The following is a 25,306-nucleotide window of genomic DNA, read 5'->3' as shown; positions in this document are numbered from 1 at the left end:
ACACACACACACACACACACCAAAAACACTACAGGGTTGTTTACTCAACACTATTCACCCTGGAGACCATGCAGATACAGGAGTTTCAGTGTGTGTGTGTGTGTGTTAGTGCGGAGCGATTAACCGACATTTCAGGTACTCTTTTCGGTTATTAAACAACTAATTGACCGACACCAGTTTTTTTGTGAGCCCAACATGCCGTTTCTCTAGAGAGAAATCAAATAATTCACGAGAGAAATCAAGTCAGAGCAGTAACGTGGCTCGGACAGAGACGGATCAGAGAGGAAGATGCGAAGCGAGAGATGTAGCTCAGTTGGTAGAGCATGGCGCTTGCAATGCCAGGGTTGTGGGTTCGATTCCCACGGGGGACCAGTATAAAAAATAATAATTTTGCACTTATTAACTGTAAGTCACTCTGGATAAGAGCGTCTGCTAAATGACTTAAATGTAAATTTTGACCTCGCCAAAATCTGTCCCAACTAAGTATGTTGCAGAGCTGTCTGATGAAATCATTTTACTAGTTCATCTCGGACAGCGCTAGGAATATACACAACGACGAGGACCACTAAAGACAGTACAGTAAGGGGGAGCACAGAGTTAGATGGTCTGGCTGGCTGACTGACTGCTACTGTCTCAGCAGAGATGAGATGACAACTTTAAGGAATCATCAAATAAAAGTAATATACACAACTGAAATATTTTATTATTTCATAGTAATTTCTCTATTGATGTCTAACCAATGTGGACCTGACAGAGACAATGGAATATTTTCAATGTTTTGGAAATTGAGTTTCAATATTTTTGGTTTTGGAATTTTCATTAAAAAGCTCTAATGCATTTAATAATCGAACCGAAACGATCTCAAAAAGCACTAATCACTGAGAACTATTGTGTGTGTGTGTGTGTGTTATAATGGAAGAGAGTGGAGCCCTAGGTAAAGCTGCGTGCTTAACAGGAAGGCAGGGAAAGGTCCAGCATACCCAAGCACAACACTGAACCTGAGGAAGGACACATGTCAGATACCTGAGTTAACACATCGATATGCACACACACGACACGTTATGTAGAAATGCCAACACTCCTCTCTACCCCTGAACAGCTCTGCTGAACACAAGAAAAATCAAAATGGCTGCCCTGGAGAAACATGTTCCAGTAACTGTAGCTCACCACCACAGTTAGCTTTGAAATACTGCTTCCTGTGTAATTGGATTTCAGTATGTGGGTTGTGTGTGTTTATAAGTGCTGGAGGGAGGCGGTTGGCCGAACAACGGCTGTGTGACATGAATAGATGATCAGTCGAAGCCTTACAGTCTGCCTGACTGACTGACTGTAAAGGAGTCTTCTTGTCTTACTTCACTTTGGATGTTCTGGAGGACACAGAGGACTAGTGGGAGGGCAGAGAATACAGGGGGAGGGGAGGGGAGGGGTATCTGCTTACCCGTGGGGTGGTGGTGGAGTTATAACCCTGAACGATCGAAGAAGGGGAATAAAAACGGTAGCGATTGACTTTCAATTGTATGCTTAGCCCAGCTCTTTTAGTCAGGGTGACATAGTGATGCTGATGGTTACGTAAGCCTCATGGCTCTAACGCAGGCTCAGGCTGGCTGAGATGGAGCCCAGCGGAAGGGAGGTAAATGCTAACAGCAGGGGGCTAACTGAGGTTCCTGACGTATCCTACAAGAGGATGGACCACAGGGGGGTGGGAGGGTTGGTTGAAGGAGGGTCTGGAAAAGGTCAAATCACACACAGGCGAACATCAGCTCGACATAGCGTCACCTACGAATATCTTACCATGATTCATCTCTTTTTTCTTTCTGTCTCATTACATTACATCTACATTACATTACACATGGTTCGGCCTGGGCACTTTGTTATTTGTATGATTATTTTGATCCTGGGATGGGCGTCCCTCCTCCTGTCTGGAACACTTAACTTCCTGTTGTCATTGTGCATTCCCGTGGCGACGGTGTTCTCCTCTGGTGCTCAGAGATAGTAATACTATGTGGGATAAGATACCCTGCTCTTCATAACAGGGAAACCTGCTGGGAGGCATTTCATTTCCCACAGTGTGTGAGTGTGTGTGCATGCGTAGGTTCACACACGCACTGAACAGAGGGCATGGAGAATAGAAGAGGCTCAATGGAGCAGAGGAGATACCACCTGTTCCACATTATTGAAGGACCAGCCCTTTTCTCTCTCTCTCTCTCTCTCTCTCTCTCTCTCTCTCTCTCTCTCTCTCTCTCTCTCTCTCTCTCTCTCTCTCTCTCTCTCTCTCTCTCTCTCTCTCTCTCTCTCTCTCTCTCTCTCTCTCTCTCTCTCTCTCTCTCTCTCTCTCTCTCTCTCTCTCTCTCTCTCTCTCTCTCTCTCTCTCTCTCTCTCTCTCTCTCTCTCTCTCTCTCTCTCTCTCTCTCTCTCTCTCTCTCTCTCTCTCTATATATATATATATATATATGACTGTGATGTCACACTGAAAGGGCTACATATATCCTGAGGCTTGTTACATAATCACAGCTCGCTGGAGAAACCATTCACAGCTCAATACACAGACATGGGTGGACCTATTCCCTGTGGATGGAATTCACACACTCACGCACAAAGGCACACACACAGACGCATGCAGGAACACACGCACGCACCCACACACACAAATAAACAAACACACACCATAGAGGCACATCACATCCCTTTATCACTCAAGTGCTATTTCCTGTGCTCTCCTACATTCTGAGTGCATATTTCCATAGTGCGGCTGTGTTCTGTTTCAAGCAGCAGTGTGAGTTGTTGGGCTAATGGAAGTGCTCTCTGATTCTGAATATCAGGAAGAGAAGAGAAGAGCACTCCAACAAACCCCGTCTGTGCACAACGTTTGCTAAGCATGGTTACCAGTAGTTGGAGTCTGTTTTGACACATTTCTGTTTTTTAAGGTTTTCAAGCTGCAATATGTAACTTTTTTGGGCGACCTGACCAAATTCACATAGAAATGTGTGTTATAGATCTGTCATTCTCATTGAAAGCAAGTCTAAGAAGTGGTAGATCTGTTCTATGTGCACTATTTCTATGCTTCCCATTCTTAAGTTTAGTTTTTGCATCTTTTACTTTCGGTTTTGTACACCAGCTTCAAACAGCTGAAAATACAATATTTTGGGTTATGGAAAATATATTTCACAGCAGTTTAGATGGTACCTCCCGAGTGGCGCAGTGGTCTAAGGCACTGCATCGCAGTGCTAGCTGTGCCACTAGAGATCCTGGTTCAAATCCAGGCTCTGTCGTAGCTGGCCGCAACTGGGAGACCCATGGGGCGGCGCACAATTGGTCCAGGGTAGGGGAGGGAATGGCCGGCAGGGATGTAGCTCAGTTGGTAGAGCATGGCATTTGCAACGCCAGGGTTGTGGGTTTGATTCCCATGAAAAATAATAATAATAATAATGTATGCACTAACTGTAAGTTGCTCTGGATAAGAGCGTCTGCTAAATGACTAAAATGTTTGAAAAAATTTACAATGATTCTCTACACTATACTTGCTATTAGAATTTTTGCAAAATGGCAGAGCGATTTCTGCATAGTGCATCTTCAAAGGATAACTGTTCCATCAGCTCAGCTGGGTGGTGTGTGTGTCTGTGTGTGTGTATTTGTATTTATATTTATTATGGATCCCCATTAGCTGCTGCCAAGGGTGATCCTGGCAGGGTGATGCGCTAAGTGTGTGTGTGCATGTGCGAAGAGCAGAGCAGAGCACTGCGGTTTCTAAGGATGGTTACCAATAGTTGTAGTTTGTTTTGAAGGATTTCAATTTCTAACAGAGAAAGCAGGGCTACTTTATATGTAACCCAATCTCCAAATAAAACGCCAGCCCATCACGTAACTGCAGCAACAGAATTACGCCATGGCTTGAAAATGTAATTACAGTGAGGGAAAAAAGTATTTGATCCCCTGCTGATTTTGTACGTTTGCCCACTGACAAAGACATGATCAGTCTATAATTTTAATGGTAGGTTTATTTGAACAGTGAGAGACAGAATAACAACAAAAAAATCCAGAAAGACGCACGTCAAAAATGTTATAAATTGATTTGCATTTTAATGAGGGAAATAAGTATTTGACCCCCTCTCAATCAGAAAGATTTCTGGCTCCCAGGTTTCTTTTATACATGTAACAAACTGAGATTAGGAGCACACTCTTAAAGGGAGTGCTCCTAATCTCAGTTTGTTACCTGTATAAAAGACACCTGTCCACAGAAGCAATCAATCAATCAGATACCAAACTCTCCACCATGGCCAAGACCAAAGACCTCTCCAAGGATGTCAGGGACAAGATTGTAGACCTACACAAGGCTGGAATGGGCTACAAGACCATCACCAAGCAGCTTGGTGAGAAGGTGACAACAGTTGGTGCGATTATTTGCAAATGGAAGAAACACAAAATAACTGTCAATCTCCCTCGGCCTGGGGCTCCATGCAAGATCTCACCTCGTGGAGTTGCAATGATCATGAGAACGGTGAGGAATCAGCCCAGAACTACCCGGGAGGATCTTGACAATGATCTCAAGGCAGCTGGGACCATAATCACGAAGAAAACAATTGGTAACACACTACGCCGTGAAGGACTGAAATCCTGCAGCGCCCGTAAGGGCCCCCTGCTCAAGAAACCACATATACAGGGCCATCTGAAGTTTGCCAATGAACATCTGAATGATTCAGAGGAGAACTGGGTGAAAGTGTTGTGGTCAGATGAGACCAAAATCGAGCTCTTTGGCATCAACTCAACTCGCCGTGTTTGGAGGAGGAGGAATGCTGCCTACGACCCCAAGAACACCATCCCGACCGTCAAACATGGAGGTGGAAACATTATGCTTTTGGGGTGTTTTTCTGTTAAGGGGACAGGACAACTTCACCGCATCAAAGGGACGATGGACGGGGCCATGTACAGTCAAATCTTGGGTGAGAACCTCCTTCCCTCAGCCAGGGCATTGAAATTGGGTCGTGGATGGGTATTCCAGCATGACAATGACCCAAAACACACGGCCAAGGCAGCAAAGGAGTGGCTCAAGAAGAAGCACATTAAGGTCCTGGAGTGGCCTAGCCAGTCTCCAGACCTTAATCCCATAGAAAATCTGTGGAGGGAGCTGAAGGTTCGAGTTGCCAAACGTCAGCCTCGAAACCTTAATGACTTGGAGAAGATCTGCAAAGAGGAGTGGAACAAAATCCCTCCTGAGATGTATGCAAACCTGGTGGCCAACTACAAGAAACGTCTGACCTCTGTGATTGCCAACAAGGGTTTTGCCACCAGAATCGAAGTCATGTTTTGCAGAGGGGTCAAATACTTATTTCCCTCATTAAAATGCAAATCAATTTATAACATTTTTGACATGCGTTTTTCTGGATTTTTTTGTTGTTATTCTGTCTCTCACTGTTCAAATAAACCTACCACTAAAATTATAGACTGATCATGTCTTTGTCAGTGGGCAAACGTACAAAATCAGTAGGGGATCAAATACTTTTTTCCCTCACTGTATGCCATGTGGTGCCATCAAACTCCACAAACTAAACTTAAGTTTAGGCATTAATTCAGAGTGGTTAAGGTTTGGGAAAGGTTTAAAACCCAAAAATCTAAAAAATGAGTGCCTAGCCCTGGGATTAAACACGCGACCCTCGGAGCCGGAGTCTGCAGCTTAAACACCCATTCACCATCATACCCATCCACAACACCCTAGCAAGCCATAAACCTACTATACTGAACAGAAATATAAACGCAACATGTAAAGTGTTGGTCCTATGATTTCATGAGCTGAAATAAAAGATCCCAGAAATGTTCCATACGCACCGAAAGCTTATTTCTCTAAAATGTTGTGCACAAATTTGTTTACATCCCTGTTAGTGAGTATAGCTCCTTTTCCAAGATAATCCATCCACTTGACAGGTGTGGCATATCAAGAAGATGATTAAACAGCATGATCATTACACAGGTGCACCTTGTGCTGGGGACAATAAAAGGTCACTCTAAAATGTGCAGTTTTGTCACACAATCCAATGCCACAGATGTCTCAAGTTTTGAGGGAGCACGCAATTGGCATGCTGACTACAGGAATGTCCACCAGAGCTGTTTCCAGAGTATTGAATGTTAATTTCTCTACCATATGCCACCTCCAACATTGTTTTCGAGAATTTGTCAGTACGTCCAACCGGCCTCACAACCGCAGACCACGTGTAACCACGCCAGCCCAGGACCTCCACATCAGGCTTCTTCACCTGTGTGATCGTCTGAGACCAGCCACCCAGACAGCTGATGAAACATGAGGAGTTTTTCTGTCTGTAATGAAGCCCTTTTGTGGGGAAAAACTCATTCTGATTGGACAGTATAGTGTCCACATTTCCCCTAGTGGACAGTATAGCTTCCACATTTCCCCTAGTGGACAGTATAGCTTCCACATTTCCCCTAGTGGACAGTATAGCTTCCACATTTCCCTTAGTGGACAGTATAGCTTCCACATTTCCCCTAGTGGACAGTATAGCGTCCACATTTCCCCTAGTTGACAGTATAGCATCCACATTTCCCCTAGTGGACAGTATAGCTTCCACATTTCCCCTAGTGGACAGTATAGCTTCCACATTTCCCCTAGTGGACAGTATAGCTTCCACATTTCCCTTAGTGGACAGTATAGCTTCCACATTTCCCCTAGTGGACAGTATAGCTTCCACATTTCCCTTAGTGGACAGTATAGCTTCCACATTTCCCCTAGTGGACAGTATAGCGTCCACATTTCCCCTAGTTGACAGTATAGCATCCACATTTCCCCTTGTGGACAGTATAGCTTCCACATTTCGCCAGGTCCAAACATAATCCAGTATCTGCAGAATCGGCACCTCCTGACGTATTCCATAAGAGAATGGGCTGTTTATATAACTGTTCCATCAGCTCAGCTGGGAACATGTGTGCTTCATGTTGAGAGCCCTTGAGAGGGTTGTGTGTGTATACATCCTGACGGGTGATGTGTGTGTGTGTGTGTGACTGGGGGATCTGATCCTGGCAGGGTGAGACGTTAAATATTGGATGGGTTCATCTGTGACCGAGAAGCAGCAGGGAAAAATCTGAAAGTAGAGCAACCGCTTCACTGCACCACACACACACCCACGACTCCATAACCCAACCACCTCTTACATGACACACACGCCCACACACACACACAATTAGACTCCATATCCCCACCCCTGAACACACTCTTCCCAAGAGCTGCAGAGCAAGCTCACATGGACATTATTATGCTACAGCCAATCAGAGCTGAGAACAACGAGTGCTTTAACAAGCAGAGACCTTGAACAACCAATCACGGGCTCCAAACAGGCTCACAGAATGACACACACAAGCATCACCCCTCCATCCCTGATAAAACGAACAACACACTTCCCAAGAGCAGATCAACATGTCTCAAGTGTAAAGAACACACAAGTCATTATGCTACGGCCAATCAGAACTGAGAGAACGTAAGTGCTTTAACAAGTAGAGACCTTTAACAGCCTCATGACAGGCTCCTAACTCAAAGAACAACAAAACACTTCCTTCTGAATGTATTATTTATGAATGAGGAGGTTGATTCTGAGAGACAGGGAAATTAGCATTAGCATGGCCACCGTTGTGAGGGAGCATCTGCTGGGATACAGCTCTTCACCGCGTCCATCTCACACCTTGTCATGTCCGTGACTACGGCTCAACGGAACTGACCTCATAGCCCCTCCCGGTCATTCAAGGCAAGGCCACTGGTCAATTTTCATTCACCTACTCACTCCCTCACAGCAGGCTGTGGTCTGTTCCATTCTCTCCTCTTTCTCCCTGAAGAGTAGCCTGGACTTCCGGATTCTTCACCATTTCTCTCTGCGTACTGTGTGTCTCCTCTACCCCTTTTGGTACCTCAGCCTCGCCCATTCTCCTTTCTGTCTCTATCTTTAGCTTGTCTCCCCATCTGCACCAGTCTTTCTCTTTCTCTGTCCCTGATCCCATTGACTTGCTCAGTCTCAGCCCCCACACGCTCTCTCTCTCTCTCTCACTGAAGGAACAGCATGGTGTATGTCTGTCCTCCATCCATCCATCCATCCACTCTTCATCCTCCTTTCTTTCTCTCTCATTCCTCTTTTACACTTCCCCTGCTGCTGCCTCTTATTTGCCCCCTCCTCCATCCTTTTAGCAATCGCTGAGAAGCCATGGATGAACAGCACAATACAGCAGCACCCATGAACACACAGACAGAGAGATTGTGATGTAACAGCATAGAAAAGGCACAAGCGCCTCTCTCTCTCTCTCTCACTCATTCTCTCACTCTCTCACTCCCTCTCTCTCTCACTCTCTCACTCACTCAATGTAATGTTCTGTACTGTCTTGCCCACTCTAGTGAGATACAGTTTATCAGGCTCTAGTGTTCTGTCTGCAAACAGAGATTACATCATAACAGACTGGAAGTCCATTCTACCTCTCTGTCTGTGATTCACTGGAGTGAGTCCACTGTGAATCAATGGTTGTGTCCCAAATGGCACCCAATTGCCTAGTACTTAGTGCACTACTTTTGACCTGAACCCTATGTGCCCTGGTCAAAAATACTGCACTATGTAGGGAATAGGGTGCCATTTGGGATGCAAACAATGTCTCGTTAATGGCCAGACTAGGCAGGCTGGCTGGGAGCCTGAAATGCAGCAGAAAATTACATTATTCCAGAGGCCCCTCTGTAATTCCCACGGAGAGGGTCGAAAATAACGGCCTGCATTTATGTATTGTGTTTCATCTGAGAAGCCCAATTGTTTTATATCGAAGGAGGTTCGATGCACTGTGTGAAAGTAATTGTGACACTGACATTATACTGATATTATACGGACATCATACTGACATTAAACTGACATCATACTGACATTAAACAGACATTATACAGACATAAAACAGACATACTGACATTAAACAGACATTATACAGACATAAAACAGACATACTGACATCATACTGACATTAAACAGACATTATACAGACATAAAACAGACAAACTGACATTAAACTGACATCATACTGTCATTAAACAGACATTAAACAGACATAAAACAGACATACTGACATTAAACAGACATTATACAGACATTATACAGACATAAAACAGACATACTGACATTAAACTGACATCATACTGACATTAAACAGACATTATACAGACATAAAACAGACATACTGTATTAAACAGACATAAAACAGACATACTGACATTAAACAGACATAAAACAGACATACTGACATTAAACAGACATAAAACAGACATACTGACATTAAACAGACATAAAACAGACATACTGACATTAAACAGACATTATACAGACATAAAACAGACATACTGACATTAAACAGACATAAAACAGACATACTGACATTAAACAGACATAAAACAGACATACTGACATTATACAGACATAAAACAGACATACTGACATTATACAGACATAAAACAGACATATTGACATTAATCAAATCAAATCAAATCAAATTTTATTGGTCACATGCGCCGAATACAACAAGTGCAGACATTACAGTGAAATGCTTACTTACAGCCCTTAACCAACAGTGCGTTTATTTTAAACAAAAAAAGTAAGAATAAAACAACAACAAAAAAAAAAAGTGTTGAGAAAAACAAAGAGCAGAAGTAAAATAAAGTGACAGTAGGGAGGCTATATATACAGGGGGGTAACGGTGCAGAGTCAATGTGCGGGGGCACCGGCTAGTTGAGGTAGTTGAGGTAATATGTACATGTGGGTAGAGTTAAAGTGACTATGCATAAATACTTAACAGAGTAGCAGCAGCGTAAAAAGGATGGGGTGGGGGGGCAGTGCAAATAGTCCGGGTAGCCATGATTAGCTGTTCAGGAGTCTTATGGCTTGTGGGTAGAAGCTGTTGAGAAGTCTTTTGGACCTAGACTTGGCACTCCGGTACCGCTTGCCGTGCGGTAGCAGAGAGAACAGTCTATGACTAGGGTGGCTGGAGTCTTTGACAATTTTGACAATTTTGACAATTAAACAGACATAATACAGACATACTGACATTAAACAGACATAAAACAGACATACTGACATTATACAGACATACTGACATTAAACAGACATAAAACAGACATACTGACATTAAACAGACATAAAACAGACATACTGACATTAAACAGACATTATACAGACATAAAACAGACATACTGACATTAAACAGACATAAAACAGACATACTGACATTAAACAGACATAAAGCAGACATTCTGACATTATACAGACATAAAACAGACATTCTGACATTATACAGACATAAAACAGACATACTGACATTAAACAGACATAAAACAGACATACTGACATTAAACAGACATAAAACAGACATACTGACATTATACAGACATACTGACATTAAACAGACATAAAATAGACATACTGACATTAAACTGACATCATACTGACATTAAACAGACATTATACAGACATAAAACAGACATACTGTATTAAACAGACATAAAACAGACATACTGACATTAAACATTAATCAGCTCCTGAGTGGCGCAGTGGTCTAAGGCACTGCATCGCAGTGCTAACTGTGCCACTAGAGATCCTGGTTCGAATCCAGGCTCTGTCGCAGCCGGCCGCGACCGGGAGACTCATGGGCGGCGCACAATTGGCCCAGTGTCGTCCAGGGTAGGGGAGGGAATGGCCGGCAGGGATGTAGCTCAGTTGATAGAGCATGGCGTTTGCAACGCCAGGGTTGTGGGTTTGATTCCCACGGGGGGCCAGTATAAAAAAAAAAAATGTATTCACTAACTGTAAGTCGCTCTGGATAAGAGCGTCTGCTAAATGACTAAAATGTCAATGTAAAATGTAAACAGACATAAAACAGACATACTGACATTAAACAGACATTATACAGACATAAAACAGACATACAGACATTAAACTGACATTAAACAGACATAAAATAGACATACTGACATTACACTGTAGTCTGTCTTTCTTCATCTTCTACTGTCTCTTTTCTTTTGTTTATAGAGGAAATGGAGCATCTCAGCAAGAACATGTATTCTTAAACGTTCTCCAATTAAATCTATTGAAACATGAAGCAGTGCACAGCAGTTTAAATTGCTCTCCATTTGCTGCTCCCTAGCTGTTTGTACTGCATGCTGCTGTCCATGGTGCTGAAATGCCAACACAGGTGGAGCACAGCACTGAGCAGCCCTCCCGGTCAGCCCTGCTACACACACGCATTTTACATATGGGAGGTCCCGGGAATCGAACCCACTATCCTGGCGTTGCAAGCTGAGCTACAGAAGACCATCAGTGTGACCAGCAGTGTTTGCTAGGGAAACTGAAGGACAAGCTCAGGAGCTCAACAACATACCAGCTCTACACAGGTGAATTGTTGACATGCTCTGTAATGCTGTGAAAACACAGTTAAGCATCCTTTGGAAGGATATGATCTAGCTTCCATCATGCTCTATCATCCATGATATTCTACAGGGCTGGGAGGCAGTTTGAAGCACCACTGTGGTAATAAACCATGGCTCGAGGGTACCAGTGATATGAGGTGAGAACCTCCTTCCCTCAGCCAGGGCATTGAAAATGGGTCGTGGATGGGTATTCCAGCATGACAATGACCCAAAACACACGGCCAAGGCAACAAAGGAGTGGCTCAAGAAGAAGCACATTAAGGTCCTGGAGTGGCCTAGCCATAGCTATTGCTATCTTTCACAGTGACTCCATTATAGGCTGTCACTGGGTGTGTAAACAGTCTAAGAGCTGCCTGGATATGGCATGGGATCCCTCCTCCTCATCCTCCTCCTCTTCCTCACCCTCCTAGTTGTCTGGTGCTCTCTACATTAGGGAAGGAAGTACCGGCACCAAATTGACTGCAGGATAGATTTTTTAAATCACTTTCTGACTCTACTCTGAATCCCATGGCCTCAAGTCTCAGACCCAGCTTCAAATCTAAAATGTTCCTTGTTATTTGACTGTCACTTATTATTCAGGTAGTGCCTTCCTGTTTCATTCAGTTTAAAACGTTTCCTCCATACTGAACATGCCCCTGGTCTCTGGGCTGTGTTAATACCTCAGAGAGCCAAATAGCTAAATAAAACACTGCCCTCTCTCTCTCTCTGTTCCTCTCAACTGAAAAACAAGCGCACGTTTTCCCTAATCCCTCTCTAAAAGCCCCTTAAAAATAGCCTATTCCCATCACAAATCTGACTCTGTGAGATCCTAAACTTTGATAATCTCTCCCCATAACACAACAAAAACCTGTCTGATTCGGGTTTTAAAGCAGTGATGTTCAACACACACCACTGTCTCAGACATGCACATACAAAAGACAAAGCAAGCAAATCAAATGATCAAATCCCTGGGTTTCTTTCTTCACTATGTATCATGCTATTAGCCGGAATCAAAGGCAAGGTGCCTGTCTGTCTCTCTCCTTTCCTTCTCCATAGAGCTTGTTGAATTAGACTCTGGTTACTGTTGAGGTAGTAGAGAGACAAAGAACGTATATCAGCTAACAAAGTGAATCTAATGGAGTAACGTTAATGAGCCTATTATGACTCAAATGGGTTTTCTTCACCGAGAACATGAATGTGAAATGGAATGCTTTTCCTGCTATCAGAATGTATTATTCTCCAACTCATCTTACTATCCCACACCTCTAATATGCGCGCACACACAGAGTGCTCAGGCCATTCGTAATATGTAGCATCACTGCAGCAACCTCACCTAAAACACTTTTGGTTGTTGAACAGAGAGAGACTTTGGGCTTACAGAACAGCAAGTTCTGCAGTTTTGGAATGTGCATAAAATAATAGAAAACCAAATGAGATCCTCAACACTGAATACTTCCCCCAAGGGAAGCACATAGAGTGGAATCTGTGGTGGTCTCACTCGGTAAAACACAACGACAAAATGTTGGCACACATCCAAATTTAGATGAAGACCAATATCCATATTAACAACATTAACGCGCAGTACCCTTACTGCAATATTATGAAAAGCTTGTCAATGCTATTACTGTATACATACGCTGTCCTTTCTCTTCCGGTCAAACCATTACGACATCAATAGCGACAGTAGCTAACACAGCTTGTTTACCAGAGTCCAATGTCACTGCTCCTCTCCTCCCCCACCCCTGTCCGGTGACTCCTCTCCTCCCCAACCCCTGTCCGGTGACTCCTCTCCTCCCCCACCCCTGTCCGGTGACTCCTCTCCTCCCCCACCCCTGTCCGGTGACTCCTCTCCTCCCCACCCCTGTCCGGTGACTCCTCTCCTCCCCAACCCCTGTCCGGTGACTCCTCTCCTCCCCAACCCCTGTCCGGTGACTCCTCTCCTCCCCAACCCCTGTCCGGTGACTCCTCTCCTCCCCAACCCCTGTCCGGTGACTCCTCTCCTCTCCTCCCCAACCCCTGTCCGGTGACTCCTCTCCTCTCCTCCCCCACCCCTGTCCGGTGACTCCTCTCCTCTCCTCCCCCCACCCCTGTCCGGTGACTCCTCTCCTCCCCCACCCCTGTCCGGTGACTCCTCTCCTCTCCTCCCCAACCCCTGTCCGGTGACTCCTCTCCTCCCCCCACCCCTGTCCGGTGACTCCTCTCCTCCCCAACCCCTGTCCGGTGACTCCTCTCCTCCCCCACCCCTGTCCGGTGACTCCTCTCCTCCCCCCACCCCTGTCCGGTGACTCCTCTCCTCCCCCACCCCTGTCCGGTGACTCCTCTCCTCCCCAACCCCTGTCCGGTGACTCCTCTCCTCCCCCAACCCCTGTCCGGTGACTCCTCTCCTCCCCAACCCCTGTCCGGTGACTCCTCTCCTCCCCAACCCCTGTCCGGTGACTCCTCTCCTCTCCTCCCCAACCCCTGTCCGGTGACTCCTCTCCTCTCCTCCCCCACCCCTGTCCGGTGACTCCTCTCCTCTCCTCCCCCCACCCCTGTCCGGTGACTCCTCTCCTCCCCCACCCCTGTCCGGTGACTCCTCTCCTCTCCTCCCCAACCCCTGTCCGGTGACTCCTCTCCTCCCCAACCCCTGTCCGGTGACTCCTCTCCTCCCCCCACCCCTGTCCAGTGACTCCTCTCCTCCCCCACCCCTGTCCGGTGACTCCTCTCCTCTCCTCCCCCACCCCTGTCCAGTGACTCCTCTCCTCCTCTCCCCCCCCCCCCCCGCCCCTGTCCAGTGGCTCCTCTCCGGTCCTTCATAACAAACTGGGTTACAGTCAGTCAAAGCCCCAGCGCACATAACCAAAACAACAACACCACACCCTGCCATTGCTGATTCTCCTCCACGTATAGGCCTACTAAGATCAGTCTATTGTTGCGTCAATGGCAAAAGAACAGGTGCTCACCCTCTTTTCCAATCCCAATCATTCCCATCTCCACCATCCCATCCCCACCTCATCCCTACCCCCTTTCCACCAACTCAACCCCATCCCTCCCATCTCTATCTCCATCCAACTGGTCTTACCTAGACCTCCACCTCCTGCCTCTGTGGGGAACCAGGTGCCTCAGCCGCTGCCTGCCCTGAGAGAGGTGTCTAGTGGGGGTAAGGACCAGCTTAAACACCCTGCTGTCTCTCCTCCTGCTGGGTGGGTGCAGTGTGATGTGCTGCTGATAGCTGATCGGACGCTGAGAAATGTGAAATGGATAACCTGGAGGATAGCCTGGGACGCCTGCCAACACTGCCAGTAAAACCACATCAACCTCTGCTTCCTGCTGCTCGCTTATAGCATGATGTCATCACAACCCTCCCCAGCACCAAGCCAGGACATGTTCTGTAACACAGGGCTGACTCCCTCCCTCCCTCCCTTCATCTCTCTTTCCCTCCTCTCTTTTTTCCCTTACTATATTTCTCTCCCCCTCTGCCCCTCCTTCCCTACATCTCTTTCCCCCTCAATCTCTCTCCATCCCTCTCTTCCCCTGTCTCTCTACCTCCATCTCTCTCCTTCCCTCTCTTTCCTCCTTCCCTCTATCTTTCCCTCTCTCTCCTTAATCTCTCTCCATCCCTCTCTCTCTCTCTCCATCCCTGTCTACCCCTCCCTCCCTCAGACAAAGATTTTGATCTTTACCACATTAGAAGCTTATGTTTCACGTACACTACATCTCGCAGACACAAAGATACAATCCTTTCTGCAGTATGGCATCACAGACAAGTCCATATGGCGGCTCTGGTCTAAAGTAGTGCACTATATAGGGAATAGGGTCACATCATATAACTCCACAGGGTGACATAATCCGTTTATTTTTTCCCCCCTTTTATTTTTTTAACCTAAAGTAAGGAAAATAATTGAAGGGGAAAAATAACTATGGAAGAAATTTTACCCACAAGACATTACCAGTGATGATAAAATAATTGAAGAGAGAGAGAATGGAGGGATGGAGAATGGAGCACATCATTCGTTCATTAGCCCTTTGGCAGTACCAGACGAGGGAGGAAGGTAAGGGCTGAGCGAGCATAAGATTTTACACAATTCAATTAACACACTAAGATAGTGACATAGAGAGTTCTGCATATGGAGGAGGAGAGGATGAAATAATGTACTGTATAAAACAACTGAAACGTATTTTCACTTATTGTCATTTATTTTCAGATCTCTAGAGAAAGATGGCCAATATAGGCTACTGTACTTTGTGAGCTATTGAAATTAAATCCATCAGGAGAACCACATTAGTGTATACCGCACATCAGACAGGCAACAAGCCAAATAATGCCAGAACACAGGCTAACCAGCACCTCCTGCTAACATTACTGTCCACAGCTGAACATCCATGGACCAAATCAATTCACACGCCATCAACACAGCAACAGCCACTTGGAATTGTGAGCTCCAAGAGGAAGCTAGGTTTCTTGAGAAGGCTCAACATATCTGATCTAACAAAGTGAATATTTGTCAAATCCGTCATGACTTATGCATTGTAACAGGCCCACAATGTGGTTACTTCAGTCCGCATACAGAAATCGGTGGTGGTAGTCAAAGTCATTTTTAACTGTAATACAGTTGATTGGTGATGATGACATGAACATGTGTTGGGGTTGACATCCATACATGCGTTATACTCCGATTTTACCTCAACATAGTGTGAAATACACATATAAACACTAGCCTAAATATAGGCTACTTTTGCTGGGTGGTAATGAGTAAATTTGTGATCTTTCCCCGCAGCCCTTTCCCACACGTTTCCATGGCAATTCCATTGTTTTGGTCGAGTTCGATTGATCCATACTCCGAGTCGAAAAATCTACCCAAAACCACTCGTTCCTTTAATTTACAGTATTAAATAACACTAATATGTGAGAACAATATTTTTTTGTGAACAAATGTTTAACTTTTCCATTATAATAAGGTTGGTAGCAACCTCGAAAATCGTTGTGGAAATCTGTTGTAGCTCAAGTCGACTACAAAATTCACAATGCAATGCTCTCTCTATGGGCTGGCTGGCTAGCTAGCTAGCAAGCAAACAAAGCTACACACAATAATACCAAAGACAATATCAGCATGTAAAGTAGCTAGTTAACTGTAAAATCGCCCAAACAAACTGCACTATCAATTTAGGAGTCTACAATCTCACCCTGTTCAACCTGCAGATCAATGTGCCTCACAGAGTGGAGTCTGACATTTGCAATGGCAGATATACTTTTGAGGAGAAGTACAACATTACAAATATTTTCTGAGATGTGAGATAATTAACTTGATATTTGTAATATTGTATAGCTTTGGAATCGTGACATGATGTACTTTCGAGGAAAATTGGCACGTTTCTCGACATATACACTGACTGAGAAGGGATGACGATTTGCTTAGCAACCATGTGATGCTGCATGACCACCTTAACACGATTGGTCGACAGTCTGCTTGGGTGGGACATTATACGTTCCTACAGTCAATGGATTCCTGTCTCCTTTCTATAATATCTCTGGCAACGGCACCATGCAATGCACCCTGGACTAAAGAGGCCGACAAATAAGAAAAATGTGCTAGACCCTCCGTTAAATTACACATTTCTCGAGGTCGGAATATCGATATATATATATATATATAGGAAAATATGATCAACGGCTCATTCGAGAGAAGACATCCTCCCGAGTTATGACATCGGCCAGTATTGAAATCTGACATGTATGATAGACGTTTTCGCGATCTAAAAGTCTTATTCCTATTAACTTCTAGTGTAGTGAGAGCGGCTTTATCACAGTGCTACGTAATACCAGACATATTTCTGCCTGCTTGAACGCCAATAACTCAGATACACATGAAAACATGAAATTACCCAGGGAATTAATAGAACATCACTCAGAGATTAACAAAAACAATATAACATTCAAAATGGGTGAACCTTTCCTTTTAGTTCGAGTCTGCGTTCCATTGACTCCTTTAGCGCATCTATGGTCTGGGAAGAAACTCACTGGAGCCATAATAACAGCAGCACTTCCTTCCTTGAGAAAAAACCTGTCTACTGTCCTGCAGGTACCAGGCATTCAACTTGTCTCTCGTTAATCGATTACATCTAAATCTAGTAGCTGATTTGGTTCTGGGTGGCGAGATGAGGTATTCACTTAAAATATTTTATTGAATTTAAATACACTTACAGGGAATCAGTATAAGATTTTTTTCATGCACAATATCATAAATAATCTACGGTGTTGGTCATTCCTTCTTTTAAACTCCTAGTACATCCTCCAGCATAGAAAAGGCACAAGCCAGGGTCTGTTTTCTCTCTCTCTCTCTCTCTCTCTCTCTCTCTCTCATTGAACAGCTCCAATGTATCTTTGCCTACTAATGCACGCATTTATGGCCCTGACAGTGGTGAATATAATAAACATGATTAATTATTAATTAATTAATTAATTGGTCATCTAGCAGACGCTCTTATCCAGAGCGACTTACAGGAGCAATTAGGGTTAAGTGCCTTGCTCAAGGGCACATCGACAGATTTTTCACCTAGTCGGCTTGGGGATTAGAACCAGCGACCTTTCGGTTACTGGCACAACGCTCTTAACCACTAAGCTACCTGCCGCCCCATGATGACATAATTAGCTTTCTGAACAAGACAAACATTTACAAAGACACTTGGTATTCTAATTACATCAAGCAATGGAATGTCAGCATTTCCGTTAGATCTCACCTAAATTGAAATGGGAACTGAGGGTAAACCCGGGGACGAAGAACGATGAAGACATGATGACCATCAGCAGAACCGCCAACATCTTCCTCGCCATGGGGGAGTTACTGGTATTGCAGAGAGACACTATTGCAGGTAGCTTCTAATAAAATAAATGGTAGAGAGAAAAGCTGCATTTTTTGCCGATTCAAGCCCATTCTTTGTGTTTCAAAGCGCTCCTCCATCTTTTGACAGGCAAAAAATAACAATCGGATTTAGAAGCAGATGTTGACAGAATTTGACGTCTTGTATTTGATGCTGTGATTACTGTCAAGCTGCATAGCAACACAAGCATCAGCCTCTCCCGTGCAATTTACCGTTTTCCTATTTCCGTCTAATTGTGGAAAATGTGCTGAGATTGTCACAGTGAGTGCCGTTACCCGTAGCAATCAACCCGATACCGCACAGTATTTAAATTGTTACTATTCCCTGTGTTCTCTGCTGCTGTAGCAAACCGCGGACTGGTCCGGTGTATCATCCCATTTACAGATCAACTCTTCCGAATGCGATGTCCTTTGATTATGATATCAGCACTATGGCACAACTAGGAATCAATCACGCATTCTCCTTTAAATAATGCCAGTTTCTCATAGCTGTTGCACTAATAGCGCGAGCACAGAGCGGGAGCTGTCCGTGTGCTGACAGCAAGAGCGCCATCTTGCTTGCTAATGTTGCGTTCCCAAATAGAATTTCTGACTGAGCTGGGGTTTCGCTCTGCTCCAGAGACTACAGGGGGAGGGGGTGATGCGCTATAGCTGGGCCACTATAGCTTATTTGAGGGTGAGCAATTGAGCAAGACCAGTTTATCACGATGAACCAGAGTTATGCTTTAATATCTCACAAATCAAAATTAGTTAGGGTTTAGAGTAGCCTGCCCTGGCTATAACTGTCACAATTCACATTGTTGATCTCAAATCATCAGTGGCGATTTTAGCATGTAAATCTTGGTGGGGCAAAAAAAATACAATATGTTTAGATGCCAGCAAAGCGACTACACAACACTAAACAATACATGAATTGCACTATAACGGTGACAAACGGTGCCCAAACTGTTAGGGCCTACATAAAGCTTATTGTCAGCACCATGGAGTGAATCGTTACCACCGCTACACCTGACTATCAGCGGAGCCTTGTCTGGCAGCGAAACAGTTAATTCAGCCTCATTTACTGCCTTTTAAAAAACATAGCTGATTTGGCTGACTTGCTTAAACAAATGAGGTTTCTACTGTCAAAGTTGCGTCAATTCAAATCTGGCATTATGAACAAAAGAGGTCAACACGACTTCTAAGATATACTAGTTATTTTAATTAATGCAAAAAACTTCAATGGTAAATATGATGTTTCGTATATACAGGCTCCTTGAAATACCTCGCAGGGCACTTCAGAGAACTAAATCCATTGTTTTAGATTCTTCCTAAAATACTCTTACAGAGAGAGAGTTTCCCACCTCTCTGCTGGCCAATCAGAGTAGACGCTTGAGCGTGGTTTAGACTTACTCAGCCAATCCGTTGGCGCACTGGCTGTTCCCCGCCTCTTAGCGCATCCCTGTTTCCAGGCATACGTTTATCATAACAACCTGTCATAATGAGAAGTGCCAGCTCCCCTAGACACCATTCCTACGTCCAAGGAAGGTTCACAGATCACAAAGAACCAGTATATTCTAGTATTTGGAGACACAAATCCTTATCTCATTTTACCCCCTAAAACAGCTATTCACATCAATCACAGCTTGCCAGGTGACACAACCTACATCAGCACAGTCCAGAATGCATTCTTTCTAAGTTAGTCATCCCATCAATTAGGAGAATAATAAATCCCCCATACTACTGACAATTGAGATGTACAAACTATGCAGTGGCGATTTTAGCATGTCAATCTTGGTGGGGCAAACAAACAAAAAAAATTGGGATTCATGTCAGCAAAGCCACTACACTACACAACACTAAACAATACATTAATTGCACTATAAGGTGACAAACGGTGCCCACAAACTGTTAGGGCCTACATAAAGCTGTCCCAACAGCAGAGTCCAACAGCAGTCCCAACATCTTACCACACTGCTAAACCTGGCTATCAGCGGAGCCTTGTCTGGCAGTGCAACAGTTAATTCAGCCTCATTTACTGCCTTTAAAAAAAACATAACTGATATGGCTGACTTGCTTAAACAAATGTGGTTTCTACTGACAATTGAGATGTACAAACTATGGCATAAGGGGAAGACAAGCGGATAAGAGGCAATCCGTAATTTCGATTAAGACATTAATGAGCGAGCTAGGACGGACGTAGTCAATATAACTATTTGTTTAGCACTTTTGAAATGTACAGCGACAGAATTCAGAACATGGGCCGTTCTTACTCTGGGTTTATGGTGCTTTCAAGATAACTGGGAACTCTGAAAAAAAACAAGGTCAAATCATGATGTCAGTGATCTTCAGGTCGGAGCTCTAGAAAGAGGCCCGAGTTCCCAACTTGGAATTCCCAAGTTGGATGACCATTCAAAATGTATTTTCCCAGTCGGAGCTAGTTCCCAGTTGTCTTGAACTCACTGAAGTCTGAGATTTCCCAGTTCTGAGTTTCCAGTTGTTTTGAACATGCAGAAATCATGCTGGATTGACAGCAGGCCAATGTATTCAACATTTTCTAGCCCATGGTGTTGCAAATGAATATTTATCCTTATAAGCCTGGAAAAGAGACCCTTAAACCCAGACTTAGACCACACACCCACTCCACTGAATAGCAGGCTAGTGATTGCTTTGCAATGCTTGCAGTTATTTTATTTTTTATTTTTTTTCACCTTTATTTAACCAGGTAAGCCAGTTGAGAACAAGTTCTCATTTACAACTGCGACCTGGCCAAGATAAAGCAAAGCAGTGCGATAAAAACAACACAGAGTTACATATGGGGTAAAAAACATAAAGTCAAAAATACAACAGAAAATATATATACAGTGTGTGCAAATGTAGCAAGTTAGCCACTGATTCCTTCCAAACCACTCATTGTTGAATTTGCGATTTCCAACTTGTTGCGTAATATTTATGTCCAATGGCCGTTGAGCTCAGATACGTTTAATCTATAATTTCTCTTCATATGAAAAGGATTTGCCAGTAGATTGTTGACTTGATTCATGATGATGATTGGCTAGCTTGCTAGCTAAGGTTTTGAAAGTATGATGTTGACATGATCAGTCCAATCAAAGCTTTCTTGGATGGGCACTTTTAATGTAACTCTATGGCAGCACCCAAGGGGGTTGAATTTTCGAGCTCTCCCCGTAGATTTTGCGGTGACGTAGTGTCCCCATGAGTGACAGAACACTGAGCCAATCACGGTGCAACTAGAGAACATTACCAACCCCTACGCTCCGTATTTTCCACTGGCTGCCCCACCACCACTGAGCTAGGCTGAAACACCTGCCTTACTCAAGAAAGCAAAAAAGAGACCATGTTTGTATGTGGCTTTATTAACTCAAATTTTTTTTTGCAAACTGATATGTGACAGGTATTAATGCCAAAATAATATTGTATATTTATTTTTTAGCTAAACAGGCAGGTCTTAAAACAGGGGGTCTCTGCCCCACCTGCCCTGAATGATGGGTCGCCACTGCAAATCATGATGTGACTTTATTCCTTTTCCTTAGCCTACATGTTATAATTTCTAACTTCACATTTAAATAAATGACAATAATAGGCTACTATGTTGCACATCCTTGATGTTTCACATAATATTATTCTATTCTATAGATCCTAGTGTGCAACAGCAAATATGTCTCTGCATGTGTGTGTGCATGTGTATGTTTCCTGTGCATGGGCCAGAAGCATGCAAACGAAGTTGAAAAGTATTTTTGGTTGAAAATAAGTATTTTCAACATTTGCCTAAAGCTGTAGTGAGGAATAGATCTGTCCCTCTCACATCTCATTCACTCAAAGCAGAAGCCATGGATGAACAGCACAATACAGCAGCACCCATGAACACACAGACAGAGAGACTGTGATGTAACAGCATAGAAAAGGCACAAGCAGGGTTCTCTGGGAGAGAGAGACAGAGAGAGTTTCCAGCTAGAGGTTTGCAGTCAGTCAGACAGACACAGTCAGCTCCCCCTCTCCTCACATGTAACAGTCTGTATGTTACTAGCAATGCAACTCCTTCTTTAAACCCAGAGAGAGGGACACAAATGTGACAGGGCTGTTTCCCATTCCATGGATGTAATTCCCTCTTTGGCACATTCTTTCCATCATATGTGCCTAGTGAAAGTCTACACACCCCTTGCACATTCTTCACATTTTGCTGCCTTAAAATGTAATCTAAATCAAAAAAAATATTACATTGTTTCTTTCCTACCGATGTACAACCTACTCCACATTTGATAGAATCTTATTCAAAAGGATTCAAAGCTGTAATGGCTGCCAAAGGTGCTTCCACCAAGTATTGACCCTGGGGTGTAAAGACATATGCAATCAAGACATGTTCATTTTTGATATTAATTTGGGTTTATATCGAAAACCCTATATCCACAAATGTTTCACATTTGTGTTTTTTTTATCAGAAATGATTGCTTATGGGTACCTTCATGTGTGTGTAAAATATTACTGTTCTCAGATGTTTCATTCATAGATTTTTGATGGGTATGAAAATTAGTTTTTTTGCAAAACGCTATATATCCATTGTTTAGGTTGAATGGAATGTTCATAGCCTGTATATTTGACTGTGATATGTGGTTGTCTCAACTAGCTGTTTTACAATGAATGCACTTATTGGAAGTCACTCTTACTGGAAGCACATGCAAAAAAAAAAAAGATATCACTAGCTTAAACTGACATATTTTGATGGGGATTTGTTATTATGTTACTTAGATTGACGCATGGGTGGTTCAATAGACTCTTATTATAAACAATAAAAGCTAATTTACCAACATTTCTGAAAATGGATATATAGTGTTTGGAATGAAACAAAAAATGTTTTCACTTTGAAAATGTGGAGGAGGTTGTGTAGATTGGCAGTGCAAAAATATAATTTATTCATTCTTGGGATTACATTTTAAGGCAGCAAAATGTGAAGACTGCAACTTTCACTAGTGACTGTATAACCCACCAACCCCCTCTATATGCTGTCTACATGGTCACTTAATACATCATGCATAGCTACTATAATCTGCTTGCCTCTTATAGGGATGGATTAGCTGTTCTAGCTGACTCTCACTCCCCTGTATTTGCCATGGAAGGAAAACATTTACCTTGAAAATAATGACACAATGAAAATAAATGTTACTGTTTTGAATCTGTTGCTACATGACAGGGCTACAAAATGTATAATCATTGCTGAGGTCCTCCAACTAACTCATTTTCTGTCAGAGTGAATATTGTGTGTAGCCTATACTGTACAACACAGCAGGAGAGGATAATATATATTACTTGTCATGTCTGTCCTTGATTCCATCCCAGACCCATTTACTTCCTAATGGTGTAGTTTATGTTAGATAGAACATGGATGGAAAAAAATGGAATCAGTCAGTGTCTCCCCATATACTGTACTGTAGGGCTCTGGTCAAAACTAGTGCACTATGTAGGGAATATGGTGTCATTTAGAATGCAAACAAAGCCTTAAATTCGTAACAGAAGGCTCTGGAACCAGCTATCTAGGTTATTCTATTTATGTTCTTATTCTCTTTGCTCTGTGTTTTTCTTTGTCGATATACACCGAGTGTAGAAAACATTGAGTTGCACCCCTTTTTGCACTCAGAACAGACTCAATTTGTCGGGGCATAGACTCTACAAGGTGTTAAAACCGTTCAACAGGGATGCTGGCCCATGTTGATTCCAATGCTTCCCACAGTTGTGTCCCGTTGGCTGGATGTCCATTGGGACCCTTCTTGATACACGTGGGAAACTGTTGAGCGTGAAAAACCCAGCAGCATTGCAGTTCTTGACACAAACCGGTGCACATGGCACTTACTACCATACCCCGTTCAAAGGCACTTAAATCTTTTGTCTTTCCCATTCACCCTCTGAATGGCACGCATACACAATCCATGACTCAATTCTCTCAAGGCTTGAAAATCCTTCTTTAACCTGTCTCCTCCCCTTCATCTACACTGATTGAAATGGATTTAACAAGTGACATCAATAAGGGATCATAGCTTTCACCTGGACTCACCTGGTTAGTATGTTATTGAAAGAGCAGGTGTTCCTAATGTTTTGTACAATCAGTGTATATCTTCCTCTGAGGCTGTTGCTGTTTTCTGTCGAGTTACTTCATATTCTGATCCCTGACTGAATGATACACTGTGTTGCTTGTGTCTGGTTGCCCTGGTAACAGCATGAATGGATAAAGGGGGATGGAGCAATGATTTTTAAGGTGAACAGAAGTGATTGTCTCGCAACACACGTATCACCACCACTCCGATCATGTTCATATGCTGTTCATAGTCTATACGGTTTGTATCTGCATATCAAATCATTGGTATGTTGAATAATCTATATTGGTGTTCTCTGACTAACACGTTGCCAAGTCAAACACACACTGTGTGTTATTCCTTTCCTTTTCAAATGCACATGCAAAAATCAACACAACCTTCTAAATGATCATGTTCAAAGACATCATAGATAATTCATAAATCCCTCTGCTGTGCTCACAGAGCAAGACAGTGATGGAATCACTGCAAAAATACTGTAACCTCACCACTCCTCCCTACCCACTACTCCTTCTCCTCAACCTAGACTCCAAGGCTCTCCCTTCCTTTCTCTCCCATCATCCTCTTCCCTCCCTCCACCCCAGACTCAGAGCGGTCCCCTGGGGGTGATGGAGGAGTAGAGAGGGCCTGCGGCTGCAGACTTTTAACTAGCCACTGTGGAGCACGGGTCATTCTGCACCTAAGCAGCTGCCTACCACTACCACACTCTGGTTTCCTCCGCGGGCCCACAGCTCCTCTCTCTCTCCCTCTTTCGCTCTCTCATTCTCTCCCCTCTCTATGTCCGTCTCTCTCTCACACTCTCTCTGTGTCTCTGTCTCTCTCTTTTGCTCTTTCATTCTCTCTCTCTCCGTCTTTCTCTTTCTTTCTCTTGCACTACCGGTCTGGAACCATTCTATCTCAAGGACCCTGGAGCCTTCACTATGTGGGGGTACAACTTTTCTTAGTAGGAAAAC

At 43.7% G+C, this 25,306-nt stretch overlaps 1 protein-coding gene across 5 annotated transcripts in view; it reads right to left on the bottom strand.

Annotated features, from left to right (window-relative positions):
* aatkb (apoptosis-associated tyrosine kinase b) overlaps window positions 1–18,839 on the bottom strand; it is an 85,534-nt gene extending 66,695 nt beyond the window's left edge. For all 5 annotated transcript variants that reach the window (XM_041889051.2, XM_041889071.2, XM_041889061.2 and 2 more), the window contains exon 1: window positions 18,134–18,839. In XM_041889051.2, coding sequence (XP_041744985.1) covers window positions 18,134–18,227 — 94 coding nt within the window. In that variant the 5' untranslated portion in view covers window positions 18,228–18,839. The remainder of the gene's footprint in view (window positions 1–18,133) is intronic.
* Between the last annotated feature and the right edge of the window lie 6,467 nt (window positions 18,840–25,306).

Source organism: Coregonus clupeaformis, unplaced genomic scaffold, assembly GCF_020615455.1.
Source record: "Coregonus clupeaformis isolate EN_2021a unplaced genomic scaffold, ASM2061545v1 scaf0080, whole genome shotgun sequence".
NCBI lineage: Eukaryota > Metazoa > Chordata > Actinopteri > Salmoniformes > Salmonidae > Coregonus > Coregonus clupeaformis.
Note: the sequence above shows the minus strand (reverse complement) of the source record. Positions and strands in the feature narration are given on the sequence as shown.